General features: G+C 49.1%; 1 protein-coding gene across 1 annotated transcript in view; it reads right to left on the reverse strand.

Moving 5' to 3' along the window:
• CUX1 (cut-like homeobox 1) overlaps positions 1-11,356 on the reverse strand; it is a 276,918-nt gene extending 265,562 nt beyond the window's left edge. Inside the window, exons 1-2 of the mRNA XM_006889801.1 lie at positions 11,249-11,356; positions 10,374-10,484 (exon numbers count right to left, since the gene is read on the reverse strand). Coding sequence (XP_006889863.1) covers positions 10,374-10,484; positions 11,249-11,356 — 219 coding nt within the window. The remainder of the gene's footprint in view (positions 1-10,373; positions 10,485-11,248) is intronic.
• Positions 11,357-22,334: the final 10,978 nt, after the last annotated feature.

The following is a 22,334-nucleotide window of genomic DNA, read 5'->3' on the forward strand; positions in this document are numbered from 1 at the left end:
TATTGGTGGGTCAAGCGGTATTTCCATTTCCACCTTTTCGGAATATTATGCTCAGTGAAATATCTTAGTCACAAATGGACAATACTGCAGAATACCACTGTTACAAAGCAAGAATGACATGGGAGGTTGAGAGGAGAAGAGGAAAACAGTGACTATATAATAAACACTGCACTGGAATACATGAAGGAAAGAACTGTTTAAAAGGAATATATGATTGGGCATTTTATGTATGACAACAGTCCAGAATAAGAGTACCTTGCAAAGTGCACTGGGGGAGGGGGGAGAAGGAAATTGTGCAACAATGAATGAATATTTTAAAAAAAAAAGTCAGTGGACTGGGGGGGAAAGGACGCTCACTTGCGAGTCACTATGGGTTGGATGACTGGAAGGCACTGAGCTTGATTTTGAGAATAGCTGTGATAAATATGTAATGCACTTTTATTCTTAGCAACTACAGCCACTCCTCACTTACCAACTATCTCATTATCTGACAGTGTGTACTGTCAATAATGTTGTTGTTTGGTGCTGTCAAATCCAGAACAATCCAAAGCAACCCTATGAAGAACGGATCTGAACACTGTCCTATCCTATGCCATCCTTACCATCTCTGACCATCACGGTGTCAGTCCATCTCTCTATTGCTGACCCATCTTTCAAAGCATGATTTCCCCTTCCAGGGAATGGGCCCTCTTAACAATATGTCCAAAGTATGTGAGATGAACTTTCTCTATCCTTGCCTCTAAGGAGCACTCTGGTTGCACTTTCTCTAAAATATATTTGTTCTTTTGGCAGTCTGTGTGTGTGTATATATATATATGTATATATGTGTATATATACATGTATATATGTAGATACACATACATACACACATATACATATATATATGATTATATATATATGGGAGAGAGAGGTGTATATATACACACATATATATTTATGTGTGTATATATACATACACATGCATATATACACACACAGCTATTTTTCAAATTAACACTGTAAGTCTGGCATTAAATACATGTCAAGTTGGGAGGCAAGACAATGCTGCCTGTGATGGTTAAGATTATGCGTCACCTTGGCTGAGCCATGATTCTCAGGGGTAATAATACAATCTGGCAGTCATGTAATGATGTAGTCAGCTCCCCTCCCTTTTTTTGTGATCTGATTTGGACTTCCTCCATTTTCACATACCAACATAGCCTTTGGAACATAACATTCCAACAAGTGAGGATAGGTACAGTCAGTAAATATTATTTACTAATAAATGATATATTCATGGATAATCAAAAATTTCAAGGGTTCAAGATTTTAATCAAATCTTATGGATTTCCTACTTGTTCATTTCGTCTTATAAATTGTGTGCAACAAGAATATTCATGCAGAAAAAGCCCAGAGTTCTTTTTTATGTCCAAGTCATCAATGTGTTATATACATTGTGTGACTGTGTACTCTTTTTCTATGACATCCTCCACCAAAATGTGTTTCCAGTGGGGTTTGAGTCAGAAAAACAGCATATAGACAGCCCCCACATAGCTCCCAGAGTTCAGCAGCAAGTATTTCCACCCCCGAACAGGAAAGCTAATACAAAGGGAGGGAAAATGACTGTCTAGACACAAATGGAAGGAGGAAGGCTTTTTTTAAAAAAAAATTTTATGGAATATATGCAAATCTACAAACTAGGGTCTACTGTAACTTCAAAGTTCTTCAACTCTTCTCAATTCGTCTTTTACAGCTTTAAAATTCACTTAAGAACAAAAAAAGAATTCTTAGTAGCATGCCACACCTTGTCACTGAGCATCCCCTCTCTGCGGCAGCTTGTTCGGGACACTGAACAACCCTGTGTCTCAGTCCTGAGAATGGGGAGGCTGCTGTCTCTGCTCCCATTTTTCGGTGGAGAGGGTAGAAGTGCAGGGAGGTTTTATAACTGGCCCTGGTCTTGTGCTTGCAGGCGGCAGACTAAAATGCCATAGCACATGAATCTAATTACAGTCTTTTCCTTTTGACAGTTATTAAACCCTAAGATAATTTGTCTGTTGTACTTAAAATAGCCCTTTAAAAGCTGCTAGACACACAGAGGAAATGCACTCGCGGGCTCAGGAAGGAAAGGAAACACCAGGCCCGTGGACCCTCATTGAGTGAGGCGGCTGACAGTCCTGGGAGACACGGCAGGGAAGTGTGGCTGGAGGCCCTTCACAGCCACCCCGCTGACCGGGCTGAGACCCCCTGGACTGAACAGACACACGAGGAAATTAACTCTTCATTGATTACTGAAGAATTCACTTTCCTGGGTCAAATGCAATCAGGTCAAGTTTCACTCAAACTCAAATGTTCATTGAGCTGAGTTTTCTAATGTCCAAATTAAACAGCATCCGTGGTGCAGAAAGCAGAGAGGCCTGGTTTCTTGTGTCTAAAATTAGTTGAGTGATTAGAGAAAACAAAGATGATGAGAACCCTTCTGCTAAATAACCCGCCCACATTCTTCACTGGCTCTTTCAAAGTCTAAATCAGAGGCTTTGTTTAGAGGGGAGAGTGTGAAGTCTTAGATTCACAAAGTCTTCAGTGACACCCGGAAGTACCTTCACCCATCCATCCTCACTCCCCGCCACTTTGCCCTGATGCAGGTCTTTTCACTACCCACTATAATCCTGCGAGTCCTCTGTTCACTCGGCCTCTACTGCCCTGCCCAGGATGGAATGAATGTGCTATGAGAACAGGAACGTACTCTCAGTCACTAGGGTGTATCAGACTATCCCTGAGCCTGGGAAGGTGGGGAGATTTAGAACAGAGAGGGGGCGCATCCATTGTGATCATCCCCCATGTGGCATGTGCAGGAATATATGCAATGCTCCCCCAGCTGTGCTCTATCAGATCCCCCACATACCAGACCTCAGGTGAGTGAGGTTACTCAAGGTCATGCAGCCTGAACATCCTGTACTCCGCCCAGGCTTGGAAGCCTCATGTCACCTGCCAGGAAGCTCACACTCCTCACCCAAGACACCCCTCACCCAAGTAGGCAGAATGCAATCCTTTTTGCAGCTGAAGGAACTGAGGTTTATTTAAGTACCTGCCCCAATGTTACATAGGTCACAATGTCATGGAATAATGAAGCAAGGACCTGCCTGGAGCTCAATGCGTCAATCCCCCCCGGATACACCACAGCCCCTGCAGGGTTTTCTGGAAACCAGAACCCACTTTCATCAAGCTGAGTCCAACTCATAGTCACCCTCCTCTGGGTCTCCGAAGCTTAAACCTCAACAGGAGGGACTGCCCACCTTTCTCCTGCAGAGCTGCCAGGGGTTCTAACCGCCAACCTTTAAGTCACTTGTCCTGCACGACAGAGCTCCTGACTGCCCTGGGATGTGGGGAGCAATGTGGCTACCACACGCTGTGGACTCAGGGCTCAGGAAGCCTTCTTCACCCCATCACCCTCTCAAGGTGTGTTTTCTCCCCAAGGGACCCAAAAGAAACAAGAAAATAACTCTAGCAGACAAATTGACTTAAAGAGCTAAACTATTAGCAATTAAGAGTTCTCTTTCCAAGGTAAAGCTTTAACTAGTTAAAGTCTTAGGGTAACACAATGATGGGGATTCTCCCAAGTTGATTGATTGGGGCTTTATAGTTTTGCCATTTAAATAGTACAGTGGTCTTTCAAAAACTAAGCTGTTGTTGCGGAAGTGAAAGTGTATAAGGTGCTCTGGTGTGGGAAGTTCCTCCATCAAAAGACACAAGAGCCCAAGTGAATAAAAACCCTGTGGGGGGCGGCTGGGGGGTTTCCCCTACTCCCATGAAGAAGGACGTTTAACTTGTCCAAGTAACAGCTTTCCTGAGATATTGCACACGTGCCATGACAGTGTGCAGCTCAGTGGTTTCTAGCATATATTCGCCAAGCTGTGCCCTGCTCAAAACTATCCAATCCCAGAACATCTGCATCACCCTGGAAAGACAACTCGTAACCACAAGCTGTCATTACCCACGCGCCTCCCCATCCCAGCTCCCGGCCACCACGCATCTCCTTTCTGAGTCCACGGACTTTCTGTTTCAGACACTTCATATCTGTGGCATCATACATGCTGGGCCTGGCTTCTTTCACTTTGCATAATATTTGCAATGTCCATGCCTTCTTCATTCTTTTCTAAGGAAGAATTAATCTATTTTACGGATAGGCCACAACTTTTTCGTCTGTCCACCAGCTGAGGGACAAGCAGTCTTTCCGCCTTTTCGGCTATAATGACTAACTGATGATGGTCTGCATACAAGGTTTTGCCTGGATGCCTGTTTTCGATGCCCTCACACACATATCTAAGAGGGAAACCGCTCTGTCATGTGGCAGCTCTGCACCAAACTTTATAAGCAGGTAACAAATGAAAGGTATTCCTTAAATTCTTTGTCTAATACTTTGCATAAAAATGAAGAGAATTGAAGGATCATGTAAAGTGCTTCTCCCCTCTGTTGGTTTTGAGATAATATGGTTTTTGATAGGATATAGTTAGGGTTAGAGTTAGGGTTAGGGTTAGACTGTTAAAAATTTACTATATTTTGGAAGAAAAAGTTTCTTTTTTTTTTAATTAAAATTTTAATGAAAGTTTAGGGGAAAGTTTTTTTAAAAAAATATGCCATGGCTTGACAGGACCTTTCATACTACAATCATCACTCGTGTCCAGGGCACTCAGATTTGGGACTAAAGCAACACACGGAGAAGACACAGTTCCTGCTGAGCGCCCCACACTTCAGGGGCGGGAGAAAGTGTGGCGACAATGGGGCCAGAGCTGCAGACTGGGCAGAGATGAAGAGTCACTGGGGAGAAAGGGATGGCAAGGAGACAGGGGGAGGCGGATCCTCCACCTCTTGGCCCCAAAAGCTTCCGGGGTGATGTGTACCACCACCCTTCTTGCAAAGGCTTGTGACCTCTGCTGTCTGTCTGTACAGTCAGTAGTGGGGGGCTTCAGTTAGCCTGCTCTCAAGTCCTTAACCACACTGGAAAGCAGGCTGGCTGTGCCACTGTGTGTGCATTCACTCTGACGTCCGGACAGCAAGGACAAAAAACCTGAGTGGGAAACCAACGAGTCACACAGACCTTCTTAAAGATCTGATTAATCCTTATTTTGTATTATGAATTTGTCAAAAACAGAAGAGAAAGCAGTCACTAATGCAAACATGTCAAAAGGGAGCTAATAAAATCAGCATCATACCAGTTTAGACACTACAGGGGATCACAGGTGACCTCATTCAGTTTGCACAATTCCATGATCTTCACTTTAGAGATATTTTAAAAGGGCAAAGCCAAAGCTCAGGGAACTGTCTGGCATGCCCAGGAGGCTCAGGGCAGAGAAGGGGCCCCCTCAGGCTTCTCTCCCAGCCCGAGGCCCCACACTGCTTGAGGCAGCCGTGCATGCCGTGACCATCTGAGTTGCAGCTTTATTTGTCACTGTTTTTCCAGGCTGAATCACTCCCTGCAGTGCCTATATAAAGGCTGACGAGGCAGTGGGCCCATGCGTTGGAGCCCAAGGCCCTGCTGGATATTACTGCCCTCCATGCCCTCACCATTCTGAAGCACTGTGGGCCTCAGGGAGGCAAAAGGTCTCAGTGTCCTCACCATCAAAGAAAGTGAGTGACTGACAGGGAAACGAGATGGTGTTGGGCTTCCCGGCCCTTCACACCTCACTTCAGAAAACAGTTCATCCTGACAAGTCAAGAGATGACCGCCTAAAAAGGGAAACACAACAACAAAAAGGAAAAGGAAAGAAAACAGAAGGGAGCCTCCTTCAGCTGGAGATGGAAGGAATGGACAAGTCCAGTTCATTTCAGCGCTGGGGCAGGCACATCCAGGCAGCTCCCCAAACTGGCCTCCCCAGAACATGCGAGCAGGAAAGTCTGTGGCACTCACCCCGACAGCCAGCGGAAGGGCAGTGAGTCAGCAATGAAGGGACTGCTCTGGGCAGCAGGGTACCAGGCCCACCCAGCCACGGGGGCTCAGGCCCAGGCCCAGACCCTGACCCCACAGCACTGCTCCTAAACCCAACAGCGAAGACCAGAGCCACTTCTTCCAACAGTGGCAGGAGCCATGAAGACAGAGGGACATGTGTTTGGGAAGGACCGAGGGGGGGACCCAGACTGCTGACACGGCAGGTGAGGTGCTAGTGCTAATGCAATGCTTCATGTTTAGGCAAAAATACATCAGAAACACGACAGCCAGTGAGGGCTCTCGGGCTGCAGCTCGGCTGTGCGCTCAGCGGAGATGCGCTCAGTGGAGATGCGCTCAGTGGAGATGCATCGTTTCTATGAGGCACAAGCTGATGAGACAGACATCTGGGGCAGGAGCTGGTCACCCTGAAATATCCGGGTCGCGCCCTGGGCATGGCTTTCCGATGACATCACTGTACCTCAGGTTTGTAGTTACCCTCCTCTTGAGCCTCAGTGAACGATGACGCACAGGATTCTAAGAACGCAAACGCACTCTGTGCCCTTTCCAGATGCAAACTGGCTGCCCTGACTCACACTGATTCTCCACAGAGTTTCTGAGACTAAATCTTAACAGGACTTCATTGTTGTTATGTACAATCACGAGTGAGTACAGACTCCTCGCTAATCCTCCAGTTGGCTTTCAGAGGCAGTGGATGGTATGGGAGGAGACTGCCCATCTTTCTCCCGTGGAGTAGCTGGGAGAGTCGAACCACATGCTTTCAGATTGGCAGTGCAATTCTTTATCACTAGAGATTAAGGGGGAAAAAATTTAAAAAAAACCAAAAAACAAGGGAGCTCTGGTGGCCTAGTGGCAAGAAGCTGCGTTGCAGTCCCAAAGGCACGTGGTTCGAATCAACCAGGTGCCCTATTGGAGGAGGAACACTCTCCTCCCGTGCCAGTCAGACCCAATTTGATGGTACACAAGAAGAAAAAAATAACAGCCTCCCCTTAAAAAAACAGTAGGAGACTGCCCACAACTCCTAATTGACATGTGTGAGCTGGACTCCGCACCTTCACACATGCACATGCCATCTCACAGCAGCCAGGGAGCTGGCCCTTCATTACAAATTCTGTAGGAAAAAACTGGGACTTTGTGGTGATCATGTCACCTGCATAATGATAGTAACTCCCCTGCAAGACTAAATACAAAACCCAATAAATCCAGAAGTACCTCTCAACCTACGATGCTCTAACTACTAGTGATTAAGTTAGGGAACTGGTGCTCAGTGAGGAGGGGGGGAAACCCAATGTTTTGACTTTAAAAGGAATTTTTTCTTTTTTTAACTCAGAGACACTCCTAAACTCTATTCACAGCATAATCACAATCCCTAACAGATTAAGTATAATTTTTGGATTAAAAAGACATTGTTAAAATAGCAAATGACTGTGGATACATTCATCTAATGACAGAAAACTGAAACTCTAGCAAAATTTCTTCTAAACAAACACCACTCCTGGCTGCAGTCAGCCCCGCACCCTGTTCTGTGCGGCCACAGCCCGTCCTCTCTCTGGAGCTGAGCACTTTCCAGTCGCCCTTGGGTGGTGCCCAGTCTCGTAAAGAATAAATCCTTGATGGCTGAGCTAAACCTTGTTCACCTCTGTCTCCTCCCTGGGCCTGACAGTAGCGTCACGTGTCCTGGGCAGTCAATCACAGTGCGAGGTAAACGTCCTCACCAAAACAAGGTCATCGAGAATCAGTGGTGGCACTTGGCACCACCCCACTGCCATCGGCCAATTCTGGCTCACAGTGAACCTCCATCAGAGTCTTGGGGCTACAAACCTTTATGGAAGCAGACTGCCCATCCTTCCTGTACTGAGGAGCGGCTGGTGGATTTGAACCACTGACCTCCGGATTAGCACCCCAATCCACACTAAAGCAATAAGAAACACCACAGCCTCAGGCCTGCCTGTGCTGGCTGCCCTGGCCATAGGCGGACAGTGCGTGCTGGAAGGGACTGGGGAGGGCTATTTCCATAACAGAGCATACTGTATGCCTTTTTCTTCAGCAAAACAAATGCTTTTTTACTCTCTGGACAAAGCTCTATGAAGACTTTTCATCCATGCAATTCCTAGAAATGAATGTTGACCTGTTTCCTCAGTTGCTGACTCACTTCCCCAGTGGTATACACCAGCCAAAAGGGGTCCTGGTGGCGCAATGGTTAAGCGCCCAGCCACTGATGGAGTGCTTCACATGAGAACCACGTAGCAAGTTTACACATGAGACACACCTCTGGCAGTTCTGCTCTGTCACACGGGGTCGCTCTGAGTAGGAACACAGCCAGACAGCTTGACAACAGTGAGTGGCTCCTCTGAACTAAAACTTTGAACAAAGGGACAATCCAAGTACATCCCCCCCCAATCCCAAGGCCCAGGCCAGGCACACGCCGGAGGGCTGTCGGGACTCCTGCTCTGTCCCCAGAGGGCCCTGCTGCAGATCCTGTCCTCAGTCCCACGCTGCCCTTAAATGGCTTCAAGCAGAGGGTTCCACTGTGGCTGTCAGTGAGCCTGGCACCCTGTCTACCAGGTCTCAGTCTCAAAGTTCCCACAGAAGCTCCACATGACGGCAAAGGACAGTCCTGGACCGTGGACAGGAGGCAGCAAGCAGTCTCACATCCTTGCCACCCTGCCTCCCCAGGTGGACTAGTCCCTTTTCTATGAAAACCTCTAGAGCCCAAGTGGTACAGTGGAAAGGCTAGAGGTTCAAGTCCATCTAGAAACACCTTGGAAGAAAGGCCAGGTGATCTACCTCCAACACATCAGCCACAGAAAACTCCACAGGGTGTAGCTCTACTCTGACACAATGGGGTAACTGATTTTCAGGAAAAGCTGGGGGGTGTGGTGAGCAAAAATCACCCCTATACCAAGAACATGTGAAAGAATGCAGGGGGGCATCAAATGCTGGAAGGATCCTCAGGGTGGCCTGGAAGGAAATGGAGAGGATGAGCACAGAAATCCCACCGCTAAATGCTCAAGGAAAGTGTCTGCTACACAGGAGGCTGGGAGAAGTGGAAATGAGGACGTGCCATCACCTCGGCAGTCACTACCCGCAACAAGAAACACGAAGAACAGCGGCCCCACAGGGCCACAGCTCAGGGACGCACGCCCCTGATCTGCACTTCGAGGGTCTAGAATTTGAACCCCCGAGGGCAGCAGGCCTCTAGAGCCCCTCTTCCCGCTGTGCTACCAGGCTTCCTCCCAAAAGATTTATACTAAAAACAGAAGGCAAATGCTTTCTTTTTCTTCCCCAAATGATTCACAACAGCACCCCTTTAAAAGTGAGCTAATTTCTGTGAAGCATTTAAAACAAATCCACTTTTAAAAATGCCCTGAGCACACAGTTTTTCAGGAACGCTGTACTGCAAAGGCTGCACACATCCCTCCCAGAAGCAGATTTGCTTTCAAGCCTGAGCCTCTGTCCCACACGGAAGACTCTCCAGTCCTGGGAGCAGATCTGGCCAGCAGCAGTCCACTCACCCTAGGCAAAGGGTGCTGGAGACGGGGTGCAAGCTGGGCATCTGGGCATGTAAACTGGTGGCCACCAAATTGGCAAAAGCTCCTTGAAGGCAATTCCCATGTTTGTTCAACTCTCTGTAAAACAGAGTTTCTTATTTCTTAATATGCCTTTGGTTAGGGACTGAAAAACCTAAACTTGTCACTGTGGAATCTGAACTGACTCCTGACCCTCCAGCAGATTTGCAAAACCTTCCAACTGCACTGGAGGAGACTGGCCCTTCTCCTCCTTCCGAGTCCCTGGTGGATTCGAACCGCCAGAAAGGTACTGCCTGCCTTTGGGTTTAGCAGTGCAATTCCCCACGGATGGGGCCACCAGAGTTCCTGAAGGGAATCAGAGACCTAGCAGACCAAGCAAGAAAATGCTGCCCTAGCCATTCAAAGTGCTGTCTTCTAACACACGGCTGTAAGTGGGGGGCGGGTAACAGAAGCATATGAAGAATACATTCCCAAAGTCTTCTAAGACGTATCCCAAGCACCATATAGTCTGGTGTAAAACGCACCACCAGGCAGACTGTCTAGGGGCCCTTCTCCTCCTCGGAGTTCAGTTTTCTGAGACCCCTTGACATCACTGCTCCCTACGGAATTCCTAAAGGTGTGCTAATAGGCTAGAGAATGGGGTTCAGGGGCTTGAACGGGCTCAAAGATGCTTCCCACACTGGCCACATGCTGTATACCTAGTCTGTTCAGTATCTGCATTTGGAACAAGCTTGCACTTTCATTTTCTCAAACAACCTATGAACTCCTGCACCACCCGGGCCCTCACAGTGGCCCACGGCATGAGAACAAATGAAGACCAGCTACTTGCAGTGCGTTTGTCTGATAAAACGAAATGCTCGCAGAGCACATGTGCCGGAATAGTAAGCCCCCTTCACATCGCCTCGATGGCAAGCCCACCTCACCTCTGGAGTGTTCTTCTTGAACTCTCGGCTTTGCTCGATAAGCCGCTTTCTAGACTGCTCACTTTCATCTTGTCGGTTAGCCAATACTGTTGCGGTGGCATCAAGTTCTCTCTGTTAAGAGAAATAAAAGTGAAAAATAAGATTGTAATTGCACTTTGTACTGGAGAAGCTCATGTCTGACCAGGATGCTGGGGATCTATTTGCACGGTAGGAGAGGGTGGGATGCAGCAGGGAAGGACGTGAATACCCCAGGCCTTTGCACCCCACCACGTGCACCAGCTCGAGAAAACCAAACCTCCTCAACCTGACGTGCTTTGCGTCACCAACACACAGGTCACAAATGATGATGTCTCTGTGATGGAACAACATGCATGTACCTTTTTCTCTGCTAAAGCCCGAATCAGGACATTGCCCAAATGTTCTGTTGGAAGCCAATGCCTCTTCCCGCCTGGGTGTCGTGCTCGGCGCGTCTGCTGAACTGTTTGCTTCTGAGCAGGGCATTCTGTTTGTCCTTAGCGAGGCAGGGCGGGCCTGGCACCTCTTAGGGTCAGACTTGATCTACTTCTCGTCAACAAATATTTATTGCCAGCTTACCACAGCTCAGGCATTTGTGAGGAGCCATTCAAAGGAACTTAATATTGTCAAGAAGGGGCTTTAAATGGCCAGTTCCCAGAACAACACATTACCAATACCTGACATACTTTGGAAGTGAGGTAGTTACCCCAGAACTGTTAAAACTCTGCAAACCACCAGGGCAGATTCCAAGGGAACGGGGTGGGGGTGGGAGCTCAGTGTTCGCTCTGAGTGACAAGGGGACACTCTGATAACAGAGCACGCCTGTCCGGGCCTCGAGAACTCTAGGAGGAGCTGCCAACAGATTTGTTCCCAGCCAGCCTGAAGCAGATGGGCCCAGGATGGGGCTCCGGGGAGACAGCAGGGACGCAAGCACACATTCCCGGGGCCACCGTCAGGCCCACTCTCATGCTGGACGCCTTCAGAGCCTAGAGATGCACCCGGGCATAGTCCACATAGGATTACAGGTGGCCTCTGCCATGGCTCTCACCGGTGGGGCTGGACCCTGGGGCTGAGCTCAGCAAGGCTGATGGGTACAGTGTGGCAAAAAGCCAGGATCGAGACCCTTCATCCCACAAACACCCCAGAGGCTGCCAGAGCGCTCTTCTCCTCCGGCCTCACAAAGTGTCCTGGCTTTCCTGTCCACTAGAAATGCCTGGACTTGTCTGCAGACCCTCTGGCTGAGCACATCCTCTGTACCACCATGGGGTGGGTCAATGCCACCCAACAAAGGAGGCAGACAAGACGGCGAGGTGCTGTGACAGTGTGCCCTGTGGTCACGCTGAGGGCCAGACGGTTTGAAAAGGGGGCGAGGGACAAGTGAGGCGAGGGGCAGGAGAGTCCCACCGTACCACACTTTCCCTGTTCTTATTCCTGGCTTCTGGCGTTAAAGCCGATCTTGAGCAAACAAGCCCCAAAGAATAATGTGGGCTGGAATTCAAGAACAGATGTCAAAGCTATTGCAGAAAAGAGGGAAACACGGAGCATTTTGATAGACCACATTTGAAACGCATCCCAGCGAAGTGAAGGCAAAGAAAAAGAGCAACCCAAACCCATGTGGCAGAGTGAGGATGGAGAGAGAGGAGAGCAGCCACAGAGAAGCAGAAGGCTCTTCAGAAATATAAACAGTCTGCCGAGGAGGACTTAGACGTCTATATTTAAGCGGCAGCAGAAGACGTTATAAAAGGAGACTTCAAGAAAAAAAGCCAATATTGAAATATGACACACAAAGAAAGTTGACGTTCCGTTCCAATCACACACAGACACGGAAAACTTCCAGAAAAACAAGGGAGCGCTGCCTGCTCCCACGGGGGCCTGCTTCTTCCTGAACAGGGCCTGGCTCGTGCCAACCAGCGAGGTGCAGGGAGCTGGGGTGCAAGGGTGACTCTGAGGTCCCAGTCCTCACCGCAGGGGTCTGTGACGTGGGAGGAAGGCCTGGCCCGCATGAGCTGGGTGAAGAGCAGTGAGGAGCACGATGTCAAAAGGACTCTGTGTGCCTGTTTCCTGTCCATTCGCTCACTGCCAGTGCCCGCCGGTCAGAAAGCCTGCCAGTGGAGCCGTGAGCAAACCAGCCCTTGGTGGGGGCACACCTGCCTTTATCACAGAGCTGTAGGGCAGGTGCCTCAAGGGAGCCCCACACCCCTCTCCCCACACTTGTAGACATATGTGTGTCAACGTGAGAAACCAACAGGGGTCCTCAAAGGCAATCCTGGACTGGCGTCCCCCACAACAGAAACAGATTGGCCCAGCAAGGCTCGCCTGTACGCCCACGGCCATGGCTGATCGGATTCGATGCTCACCACCGAACCTCCCAGCAAATACCACAAATCCCACCTCCCTTCAGCCCAGAACCCTCCAGAGGCCCTGGAGTCAAAGGAAGGACAGTTATCAGCAGATGCCAAATACTGTTCCATTATCTTCTGAGTCTGCCACTCCTCAAAGTGGCAAGCATGAAAGATGGATGAGGGGACTTAACACGGATGGGGAGGCGGGGGTGAAAGTGGAGGTAGGAACCAAAATTCAGAGCCTTGAGCCCAAGTCATTAGTCACTTGGAAAAAGAACACGCAGGTGTCCCCATATCTGAAAGGTACTAAAAAGACAGAGAGAGCGAAGAGCTGGTGCCAGCTGAAGACCTCAGAGGAGCTCATAAGAAGGACCGTCCAGCTGCTTGGTGGTCAAAAGCCCAGTCCTGTGGTTCACTGAGCACGTGCGTGGGCATCAAGATCAATTTAAGCACAAGCAGCAAAGTGCTGGGCACATGAGCAGAGTCTCTGGGGGACTCCGGACCCAGGTTTGGGCGGGCCTTAGAACCACGTTCTGGGGAGGCGGCTGGCACGCAGGGAGCTCACCTGTCTGTGTCCTTTGACTCGTCTACATGTACTACGTATCATTATGAGCCCACAAACAACATGCACCCCTTATCAGGACACACTGTGACACTCAGCAATCTTAAGGCCTCTGCTAATGTGAACATACACACTCACACATCTATTTCACCTGTGTGTCTAACACGAAAGGGCGGAACACACCAGCTCTGCTTTTAAAGGCTGCACGTCCACCTGTCCAGGCACGTGGCCTCAAGTAGATACTCAGAGAATCACTGCGGATCCAAAAAGCGAACCCGAGCACATCCTTTGTCAAAACAACAGCTGTGTTTTTACATACTATGTGGCGGGGCCAGGCAGCCAGGCTCAGGTCACAGAAAACACCCCGAAGTCCCACCACCACCATCCAGACAGAACTCCCCAGAAGGGCAGAGGAGGGGTCTACTCAGAACTGCTGAAGATCTTCTTCCGGAGACAGCAGGAGGCCAGGTCCAAGTAACAGAAGTCATCTGCGCTGGTGGCGAGCCAACACTCTGAACCTCCCACATCTGACCAGGTCAGGGAGCCAGGGTCTCTCCTGAGGCAAGTCTCCCAAGGGCAGGCCCTCTGCTGCCTGTGCTCCCTTTCAGGGTCAGCACGGAAGGATGCTGTCGGGAGACAGTGAGTGGGACATCTGGAAGGACCTCTGGCTTTGGAACCACAGGCCCTGGGGTGCAATCCCCTTGCTTTCCCCCTCTCAGCAGCTGTGTGGCCCTGCCCACCTCCTGGGAGGAGGTGACAGGTGCTTTTAAACTCGCTGAGCCTCAGAGGAGCCCTCGCCCACCTCGGGCAGGTTCTGGGGCTTGACTGGTCAGGACAAGCTCCCACAGTGCCAGCCTCTCTACCACCCCGCCATGATGGAATGCTGGCACTGTCCCTCACCTTGAAGGGCAGGGCCATGTCCACATTGGCCATCCAGCTCTGGGAAACGAGTGTGGTTCTGGACGCTGGGGCCTGCTGGAAACCCGTTTCTCCACGGACTCAGATTTCTGACAGCTCTTCAAAAAGCTAATACTTTCAGTTTCTCTGCACTTATATTCCAGCCTCTCTCAAGAATGAATGACTTATTAAAAACCAAACCAGGTAGCTGCCTACTTAAAAGAAAGAGGAGAAAATCTTTTCCTCTACAAAATAACAATGTCAGTGATCAGCAACTGCTTCCTTTTCAAGAGTATGAGTACAGATAAGACCTCAGTTGTCAGTGTGAAGTGTGCATGTGAACACGCATGCCTGCAATGTCACCATTGTGGAGACTCTTCCAGAAGGCCCAGGCCTGGCCCGCACGCGTTCCCTGAACACGCTCACAGGAACGTGGCTCTGAGGAGCCTTATCAGGGCTTCGAGGGAGGCCTCCTTTGTGTCGACACACTAAGCTAAGCCAACAGCATCTGCCATGAAACTCAAGTATTTTATCTGTCTCTAACTTTAACCAAACAAATACATGTGTCTAATGTATCTTTTGAGATTATTTGCCAAACTATTCAAACAGTAGATCTTCTGTAAGAATTTTTAATGTCTTTACTCTTAGTGAAGACCAAGACCACTTGGGCAAAAAAGAGTCAGATAAGGTCTCTGCAGGGGTAGTCCTATGTCATATTTTTGTTTCATTTTCTGCAGCATAAAAACAAAACTCCAATATAGAAACACATTACTGCGACACATGGGAGCTGCTTTGGCTGGAAATGCCCAGCCATTAGCTTCCTTGGGTCACCCCCTTGGGCCAGCCCCTCCTACGGGGGTCTGGGGAAAGCTTGCATTGGAGCCAGGCTCCATACCTACTGTGTCTCCTGCAGGTTTGGTTGAACGACTGAGCCTCTCTGGAAATAATTAAGATAATGTGTGCCGAATGCACGGCACGGAAGATGCTCCATCACACACACCCGACCCCTATCCTGAGTTCATCTTGCCACCAGGTCCTGACGAGGCTAGGAGATGAGAGGAGACGCAGATGGCCCAGACGCAGAGCCTGGCCTTCAGGGTCGATAATCCAGCAGAGGAACTGGCAGACATCAGAGAGATGAGATGGGAGCACCGGGTATGCGGGACAAAAACAGCAAGGGCTCAGGATACTTCACAGCAAGAAAGGTCCCCAAGCTTGAGGGCCGATGCTAAACCCCCGTCACACTCATCCTCACCAGCACCTGCAAAGCACCAAGCCTAGGGCTCCAAAGAAATGAAGACCCTGGGGCCAGAGAATCCAGAAGCCTGGCCAGGGTCATGAGAGAAGCAGGAAAACTACAACCAACGGCAGAGCTACAGACTCGGGCCAATTAAAAAAGAACCATGTTCTGTTCATGTACAGCCAAGCACAATCAATAAGAGCGCATCTAAATTCCAAAATCAATCTCCATAATAGTCTATGTGTTTCCTACTGCCAAAGGGGCCCTTTAGAGTAGTGAGAGAAGATCTTCACCCTGAAACCCACAGCGTCCCTTTTCAGCAGGAAGTAGCTAAGAGAATACACCATCCCCTTTTCCTTATGAATCAGGGTGAAGTCTCTCTCAGGGAGGAGTGATAGGGAATGGCAAAGGACACACTGACAAAGAAGATTAATCAGAACTGGCTTTGAGAAGCACTGTGGCATTTGGACAAGAACAAACTGGGAGGAGGGTAGAGAGAATAGTGCAACAATGAATGAGTGGAAGCCCAAAATCTCTGTAAATGTTTATGAAAATTAATAAAATATAATTATAGAAAAAAAAAGCAAAGAATACCAAAAAAAAAAGAACCATGTTCTGTTAAGAGATTTTAAAAACATTTTCCCCAAAAGAGATCCACCACAGTGAAAATTTCCAATGTAAATATCTATATGCATATCTCATTTGTTTTTATAAAGATATGCATATATAATTTGTACCCAGACACACACAATACCTCTGAAGGTTGCATAAGGCACTGGTAATAGAGGGCTGGCACATTCAAGTTAACGCCATGAAACTCAAAGGTTTCCACTCAAACACCACCTCCCTGACGCCTGCTTCTGCTGGGGAAGAGACCACACTGCGTGTGCGACGTTCTAATCGGGAGCCGGTACCTGCATGGAAGTGGGTTAGCAGCCATCTCTCCACAGGCCTACACCTGGCTCATGTGGAATTCCAGGTATTTAACACAAGCTGGGCAGTATTAAGAGGGAGGTAGCACTTAGTTGCTGGGAAAGAAGAAACTAAAACAAAAAAAGGTAATATATCCAAAATGCCGTAACCAAGGAAGAGTACAAAAGTCCAGGAAAAGTACAAAAGAGGCTCAAATGAGAGATTACTTCTGCTAGGGAGTAAATCAACCCCAGCGTCTTGGAACCAACCACAGAGCTAGACCTTGATGAAATGGGAGACCTGAGTGGGCAGGATTGCACTGAAGACGGGGGAGAGCCCAAGAACTCTCACTCCTCCGGACACCTGGCATCGTGTGAGGAAAGGGCCGACCAGGAGAGCTGGGATGGCAGAAGAGCCTGGGCCCCACGTGAGGCCATCATGGATCAAAGGGGACATGCGACAGGATCCTTCTTAAAGGGCCAGCTGCAGGACAAGGGTGGCTGCGGGAGGGAGGGGAGGGGACGTGGAGAAAACCAAGTAAGAGCCTGTACTCTGAGATCTAGTGCTCCCTCCGTCTCTGCCTCAAAGGATTCTGGGTCCAACCCTATAGCAGAAACACTATAGGAACCAGGCAGGGTCATACGTCTCAGCAGGACTCCCCTTGATGAAGCCAACCTGGCCAGGCCCTCCTTGCTGCCTAGAAAGTTCCACAGTAAAAACTGGAAGCAGGAGAATAGGGAATCAGGAGACTTGAAAATCAGCAGTGCATCTGGGAAAAGAGCTGCAACCAAGCTCAGTGCTTGCAGTCAAGGCGGGCTGTGCTGGCTTCCTCTCTTCAGGCCAGTGCTTCTGGGGGGACAGCCAGCTCCTTCCCCACCCCCGGGTGTCAGCTTCCTCTTCCCATGCCAATGTTCCTGGGGGCATGGCCAGCTCCTTCCCGACCCCTGGGTGTCCAGCACTCAGAAATGTCCACTAAACACCAGCTGGCTCGGGTGGGGGAGCGCTTGTTTGATCACTTCAGTTCTCAGGGAACAAAAATGTGGGCGTGTGGACAGCTTGCCTATAATCAGATTTTCTCGTTATCTGGGGGCTAATCAGAAATGTGCTGTTTTAATCCTTGTTGAATATTGTTATGTAGTGTTGCTAGCTATCTTTTCCCACCCTGGGGATTAGGATAGAATGACCAGAAGGAGCCCCTAACCCGCTCTTCCAGCACTCAGAAGCAGTGTATGAGAGCCAGAGTTTCTCACCACAAGGGGGATCCTGTTCCCAGTCCCCCAGGAAAGAAGAGAAGATGCTGGGGAGCAGCATCCTGTCTGCAGGATGTCAGAGGGAGCGTGGCATTTCTGCTCCAAGAGGCCCATGTGAGTACGGGCACACACCCCTCTCCACAAGTACCTCGCCTGCGCGCAGCTGTCGCTCCTACAGGGATTTCTCACAAGGGATGTGAGAGTCCAGCGTGGAGTCAGCCCGAGGAAGCTGTCATCAGTGCCACCAATGACTCCCAACTGGTGAAGGGCGGGCAGACCAGGAAAAGCTTTTAAAGGGCAAGCTCCTGGCAGCCTCTTGCTCTCTCCTAGCATCCTTCCCTCAAAACACAGAAGGTTAAGAGGAAATGTGCCAATAAATATAGTTCTGCTGGAAACCTCTCTGTGACGAGGCATACTGTGTATCAGACTGCTAACCAAAAAGTGGACGGTCAAATCCACTAGCTGCTCCAAGGGACAAAGATGCCCCGTCTCCTTCTGTAAAAGATTTACACCTTAAGAAACTCCAACCTGTGCTGCTAAGAATTGGAATCAACTTGATGGCAGTGGGCCCCCTATTCCTCAGCCTTGAAAGCACTTTGACCCAATCCTGTGGGGCTGCAGTGAGTTGGCATCCGCTCAGCAGCAGCGGATTTGGATGTGACGCTCTCTATGCCACAGAGAGGACTCAGGGAACAATGGCGAGAGGGCGCTCCTGAGGCAGAGGCGCCGGCCTGCTGGGGCCTCCAGCCCTCGGCTCGTCAGTACTAAACTGGGTCCTCCAGGCCGCGGCCTCTCCAACCCTGAGACAGTGGGAGAACTGCTTCACCTCACTGTAAAGCGAGGGCACCAAAGTGGACCTCACTGAGCTGGCAGGAAAATTTAGTACTGACAAGCATCACTTTTGTTTTTCTTCTTGTTCGTCAATTTGACCTCACCTTATGTAAAGAGTTCTTTCTCATGCTCTGTGCAATCTTTTAGTATTTGCTGGCAAGCCAGAACCCACTCCCCTAGCTGACCCCTTCAGCAGGTTTTCAGAGGCTGTAAATTGCACGGGAGGAGACTGCCTCTCTCTTTTCTTCTGGAAAGCAGCTGATGGATTCAAACCATGTACCTCCGGGTTGGCAGTACAGCTCCTTATCACTAGGCCACCAGAAAACCTTACATATGAAATTTGTGTTCAACGCTTCTCGATTCTGGGAGGTAACTCGATGTTAATTCCCAGTCTAGGAACACTCAAGCGAAAACAATTTAATACAACACACATTATCTGTGGCTTGTTCATCTAAAGGTCACATTGTGGAATCTGTTGGAATCCGCCTGCCAGATCTGCAACTAAGGCGCGGAGGTGAGGGGACTGTGGAGGGCGGAAGGACGGGGGGGGCAGGGGGGGCAGATTTCTCAGGTACACTTTTTTATATAGTTCTGACTTTCGGAGCAAAGTGATACACTAGCTATGCAAAAAAAATAAAATTTAATAGAAATAAATAAATTAGTCTAACAAAAATGGAATATAAAATTTGCATACAAGTCTATTTGTGAATTCCTTGGGATTGAGAAATTTCAATAGAGAATCAAGATTTTGTTTCTTGTTGTTTTTCACCCCGTCGAAAATCCACTATGCAAAGACAAAAATGCCAGATGTAGCCAACAAGCATTGCACTACATATAGTACTTGCTAGACTCTCATTTAAACAGTGAGACGTGAGAGACTGTCTCGGTGATGCATAATGAAATAGAAGGCAGATCAGACGACCCGAGCTGCGCAGAGCACACGCGCGGCCCAGAACTGTGGCAGGGAGCAGGAAGGATGGCTTCTAACCCGAGAAGAATGGAGTCTGCTCTAAATGCTAAGTCAAATCACATGCAACTGCCAATGTGGGACCACTTTTCAACTCCAGAAATGGCATTTTAAAAAGCAGTGTTCCCTTCTGCACGCACCCACACCATCCCAGACGCTGCCTGTCCGCCGCCTCCACACGCAGAACTTGGCCCTCGTGGCTCTGGCTTCTTTCTGATCACCCCCACGCACCCAGCCCAATAAAGGTCGTCGCTCTGCTATGCATCTGGGGCCTGGACCTTGCCATCTGACCATCTCCACTGCCTGTGTGTTCCATGCTCTCCTGACGGGCTTGTGCCTGGGCTGAAATGGGATTCCCGCTGGGTGGATCCCTGCTTCCCCAGAGTCCCTAGGCTTCAGACTCTACCTCGTCCAGCAGGACAGTGAGACGAGAGTACCGCTCATGTGGGCCTCAGGACAAACCTGGGAAACAGCAGCACAGGAACCTTCTCATTTGTCCCACGCACAAGGAAACCACTGCTCAGAAGACTAAAGGACTTGTCAGGCAACAGTCCCTTGACTTGATTATTCTTCGTACATGCATTCTTTTATTTTCCTTTGTACACAAAGTGTACATTTGCTGTGCTGTTAAGCAAATGGTAGGACTTCGAGTCCACCAGCATTTCAGCAGGAGATTAAAGCCTCGGACGCCCAATGGAAGGTCACTATGAGCCAGGACCACAACAGTAATGGCTGAGTGTGCAAATTTTAAAACCAAATGGGAACAAAAAAAGTTCACGAAGATTGGTTTGCATAGGGCGGGGGCTGTGGCTCCAGTTGCAGCAGAGACAGTGACGAGCAGAGAGGAGATACTCAGAAAAGCCACAGCTGCGGGTGGAATGGAGGAGATGGACAGGAGAGGCCTTTAGCTGGTCAACAGGTCAAGCACTTAAGTGGACTCAAGGGTCAATTAATTGCATGAGGGAGATGAACAGGAATTGCATTATCCACAATGGCAGCCACTAACCCCATGGGGCTATTCAGAGTAAAAGGTCAGGCCCTCAGTTGCAGTGGTCCAGTGGTCAATAGCCAGGTGACCAGTGGCCACTTCCTATAATTGGTAGTGCAGAAAGAACCATTCCATCCACTGTTCTACCAGACAGTGTGCTGGCCGGACTGACTGTCCAGGCTTGGAGGAAGCCAACACAGACTTCTGTCCCATTTCACAGACTGAGGTGACCTGAAGGGGCAGAGGCAAGATTTAAACGCAAACAGAGGCTCTCTACAACCAGCCGCACCACCTCTTCCTCCCCAAGCTCCAGCCTTAGGGCACTTTCTCTTCTCCAGGTAACAGGAGGCAAGGCTACCACCTGCTTTAAGGTGGTTGGGAGCGAGGGATGGGCAAATATTTGGGTTTTAATCTCAAAAATAATTGTGCTACTGCCAATGTGGATGACTCTGATCTCGTGTACACGGGTAAATGTTTTCTGCTCAAAGTATTTGTTTCAGAAAGAAGCCTTTAATTTGAAATACTTTTGGGAGCCAAAATTTCTGTCTGCTGAAAATATTTATTTCCATTGTCTGGCAGGAATCAATTTCTGAGGACTTGCTGGGAGAACGCTGGCTGATGATGCCCTTGCCACCCTGCCGCCTGCTTTGGTGTCTCCCAGCCCCGAACAGCTGCCAGCACAGAGGATCCAAGCAAACCCCCCAGCGTGCTGGTGTGGAGCTGTAAGAACAGAAAAGGGCTTAGTGGGCAACTGGCTGCTCACGATTTTCACAATCAGAGTATATGTGATTTCATTAATCAGCAAGAGGTAGGAGACTTGTGAGCCTTACAATTTGATTTCTCAGGGATGTTCCTGAGACCTGAGAAGCAGCGGGGCCTCATACTCAGACCAGGCTCCATCCTGCATCCAGGAATGTCAATGCGTCAGATGATGCAAAAGTTCTTCAGTGAAATACACCACCCACCTCACAGACTTCACCTCACAGACTGACACAAAATTATAGGACAATAAGAATTTTTAAAACCTTATTAACATAAAGATGGGGATTTGTTTGGGGTTTCTGTTTTTTGTTTTGTTTTGTTTTTTTAAAAAACAAAAAAAAAAAGCCAACAACCCACTGCATCAAACCAGTTCCCAATCACAACTCCCCACTGATGGGTTTCTGAGGCTGTAAATCTTTGCAGAAGGAAACTAACTGCCTCCTCTTCCTCTTGAGGAGCAGTTGGTGGATTTGAACTGCCAACCTGTGGTTTAGTAGCCTGATACACAAACCATCAAACCACGAGGGCGCCATAAGAACTAAGTACCCTCTAATTTCCTCACTCAGCTCCCTTTTAGGTACACAGGGGTGGGAGGAGGACACGTTAGAGACACATCATGAAAGTTAAAAAGCTCTCACAGTTATAGGTGAAGTGCTAATAACTTCATTCCGAAACTGTCGGGTATTTTTTTCTCAGTCACAGCTGTGGCTTGCACCAGAACTCTACCTGGAGCTGCATTCCCTTCTCACATTTTAATTAGCAAATAAAAACTCTCAAAAGCTCTCAAAATGTTTCTGCCCAGAAATTATCCATAAAAGTTAAAAGATGCCAAGCGGCTGGGGAGGCAGCTGAGCAGGCTCAGCCCTCTCTCCACCATGCAGAGCGGCCGCCCCACGAGCTTCCGGGCCCAGAAATTACTCCTGAACCACCTGAGGTTTGGGCTTTACCATTAGTTTCACCATGTTCAGAGAGCAGGGCTCACAACATCCTGCCATTGATGGAGCGCTGCTGCCAGCCAGATGGCCCGGCAGAATGACACTCGTATGGCAGTGAGTGCGTGTCGCGTGCGATCCCGTCACTCTCTACTGGCACCAGCACTCCTGGCTGCAATCAGGAAATCGGGATGCTGGGCACCAACAGCTTACACGGCAGGGGGGTTCCTGGTGCCAAGCAAGAAATGGTGCCGTTTAAATCC

The sequence above is a fragment of the Elephantulus edwardii genome, unplaced genomic scaffold (assembly GCF_000299155.1).
Source record: "Elephantulus edwardii isolate Elephantulus edwardi_28Jun2011 unplaced genomic scaffold, EleEdw1.0 scaffold00080, whole genome shotgun sequence".
Lineage (NCBI taxonomy): Eukaryota > Metazoa > Chordata > Mammalia > Macroscelidea > Macroscelididae > Elephantulus > Elephantulus edwardii.